Source organism: Eimeria acervulina, genomic scaffold (genome assembly GCF_000499425.1).
Source record: "Eimeria acervulina Houghton genomic scaffold, Eah_scaff2440, whole genome shotgun sequence".
NCBI lineage: Eukaryota > Apicomplexa > Conoidasida > Eucoccidiorida > Eimeriidae > Eimeria > Eimeria acervulina.
This window is the reverse complement of record NW_013549979.1, coordinates 1-2161: the sequence shown is the minus strand read 5'-3', so window position 1 is coordinate 2161 and position 2161 is coordinate 1. Positions and strand designations below refer to the sequence as shown.

Below are 2161 nucleotides of genomic sequence, written 5' to 3'. Positions count from 1 at the left end.
GCGTGCTGCAGGCACTCAGCAAAAGAAGACAAATACAGACTCCCTGCAGCAAGGCAGCAACAGGCAGGCTGCTACGAGGGCTCTCACGAGGAAGCAGTATTTTGCTTGGGAGGTCCCGCAAGCGTTTGTTTTGGGTGTTTTGTTTGTTTTTGTTTGCATGCATGCGTGCACAAACTTCTGCAACCTGAGATCCGTACAGCTACCTACGCATGCTGTAGAAGCAACAAACCTTTTAAATGCCCTTTTAGAGCCGCGATCTCCTCCACGTCTTCTAATGAGCAAAGCGAGAAAACCAAATCGCTGCGCTGAGCAGCAGCAAACGCGCTGCATGCAGTAGGTAAGTCAAGACGCTCTAGCGCACTCCAGCCTACAGCTTCAAAACAATCTGTTGCAACTCCTGAGCAGTAACAAAACAGAAAAGAGGATTCGCTGCTGTCTTCACTCACAACTCATGCAGCAACTGCTGCTGTACGAAGGAAAGGAGTAGCCACAAACGGATACCACAAACAATGAAACACATGAACACTCTCTTAACATAATCAGCATTGGTTAGAGATGATGCTTCATACGGTATTCAATGCTAGACCCTTTTGTTCCCCCAAATAAACAGAGTAAACGAAGTGCATTTGCACAGGAGTAGAAGCAATGGCCAAATGCTTACTTCATGAGGAATAATTCGGATTAAGTTAGAAAGAATAAATACCTGGAGCGCTGTCGCCTTCTTCTGTTCCATACAACTTTTCTAGAAAGCGTAGCGCCTCCTCTACTCGACCCAAGGCGATGAGTTGAAGGCAGCAGCGGATTGTGAGGCTGTTGGGTTCAGCAGAAGTGCTGCTGGCCAGGTAATCTGAAAAATACGTAAAACGGGTGGGGTTGTAACAAGTATCTTTGTCGAATCAAACCCCTTCTTATTTTCTCTCCAGCTTCAAGGCAAATGCAAACGAATTGTAGCCACACTGCTGCTACTCTATGCTGCACCTGATTCCGTATCGTTTCCACAGCAGCAGCACCAGTAGCAGCAGTAGCAGCAGCAGTAGCAGCAGCAGCAATGGGGGAAGGGTTTATTTTACTTACTCTGTAAATTGGCATGAGGGGGAGAGAAATAAGCCAGAGAGGAAGAGGTAAGATTGCCGCATGCAGAGACGCTGTAGAGAGTGCCTGAGAAAGAGAAAGGCAATCACACAAGTATATATTTTATTATTTTTGAAAACAATTAATATTATATTATTCCTACCCTCGCTTTCTTCCTTTTATTCAATAATATGAGAATATTATTGTGGAATAAATGAATAAAAAGCAAGAATAGGAATGGGAACGAGAAAATATAATCTGATAAAAAATAATAAAATAAATAGTGCACCAACGTGCAATTCAGAATAGCACGTAAACAAATTTCCTGAGTTGGGGTATCAACAGAGAATGGTGTGTTATAGAATGCAGCGGGAGAAGAGAAATACGAATATACAACATTATTCAATGCATTGTACTATTATAGACAACATTATTTATTTATTATTCATTACACGCTGCCTCCTAACCAACCATTGAATTCTGCTGTCTCCTTCTTACACAGCTGCTGCTTACCATCATAAAGAGCAACGGGGGCTGCTGCGGCGTCGAGAGTGGAGCAGCAAACGCCAACTTGAACAGCCTTCCGCCCTTGTAGCTGCAGCACAGGTACCTGCGGGTACCCCAGAAAGCCAAAGACTCGTTTTGACAGATACTGGATGCACGCATGCATGCATGCATGCATGCGCGTTTGCTTGTTTGCCTTGGTAGAAATGCCATATCATCACGGTGATGGCCATCATGAAGAGGGGGGAGTCACCTGAACAAAGCGTTCTTCAGATGAAAGAGTTTCAGAAGAAAAGACAAAAGGAATTGCGCGTTGTCTCGCGGTGATGACCAGAAGAACTTCACTGCATGCGCCATCCCATAGCACCTCCTTCGCTCCTTCAGTAAAACCAGAGAGGTCTAAGCTGAAGCAATATTAATTGCAAAGGGGAACAAAGAGCAACCGACAGGCAATACTCCTTATATCATTGAAACAAAGGGTTTTCAACCTCTTACTAAGGAACCGTGCAATCATGCATGCATGCATGCACACGTTGTTGCAAAGCACGCCCCCATGCAGCAGAACTATAACAATGCAAGCATGCAT

General features: G+C 44.6%; 1 protein-coding gene across 1 annotated transcript in view; it reads right to left on the bottom strand.

Annotated features, from left to right (window-relative positions):
* The window catches only part of EAH_00066490 (hypothetical protein, conserved), a gene marked incomplete at both ends in the record, with an annotated part of 2447 nt that extends 468 nt beyond the window's left edge, over window positions 1-1979 (bottom strand). The window contains 5 exons of the mRNA XM_013396363.1: window positions 230-397; window positions 704-847; window positions 1075-1158; window positions 1585-1681; window positions 1829-1979. Of these exons, the coding sequence (XP_013251817.1) occupies window positions 230-397; window positions 704-847; window positions 1075-1158; window positions 1585-1681; window positions 1829-1979 (644 nt within the window). The remainder of the gene's footprint in view (window positions 1-229; window positions 398-703; window positions 848-1074; window positions 1159-1584; window positions 1682-1828) is intronic.
* Between the last annotated feature and the right edge of the window lie 182 nt (window positions 1980-2161).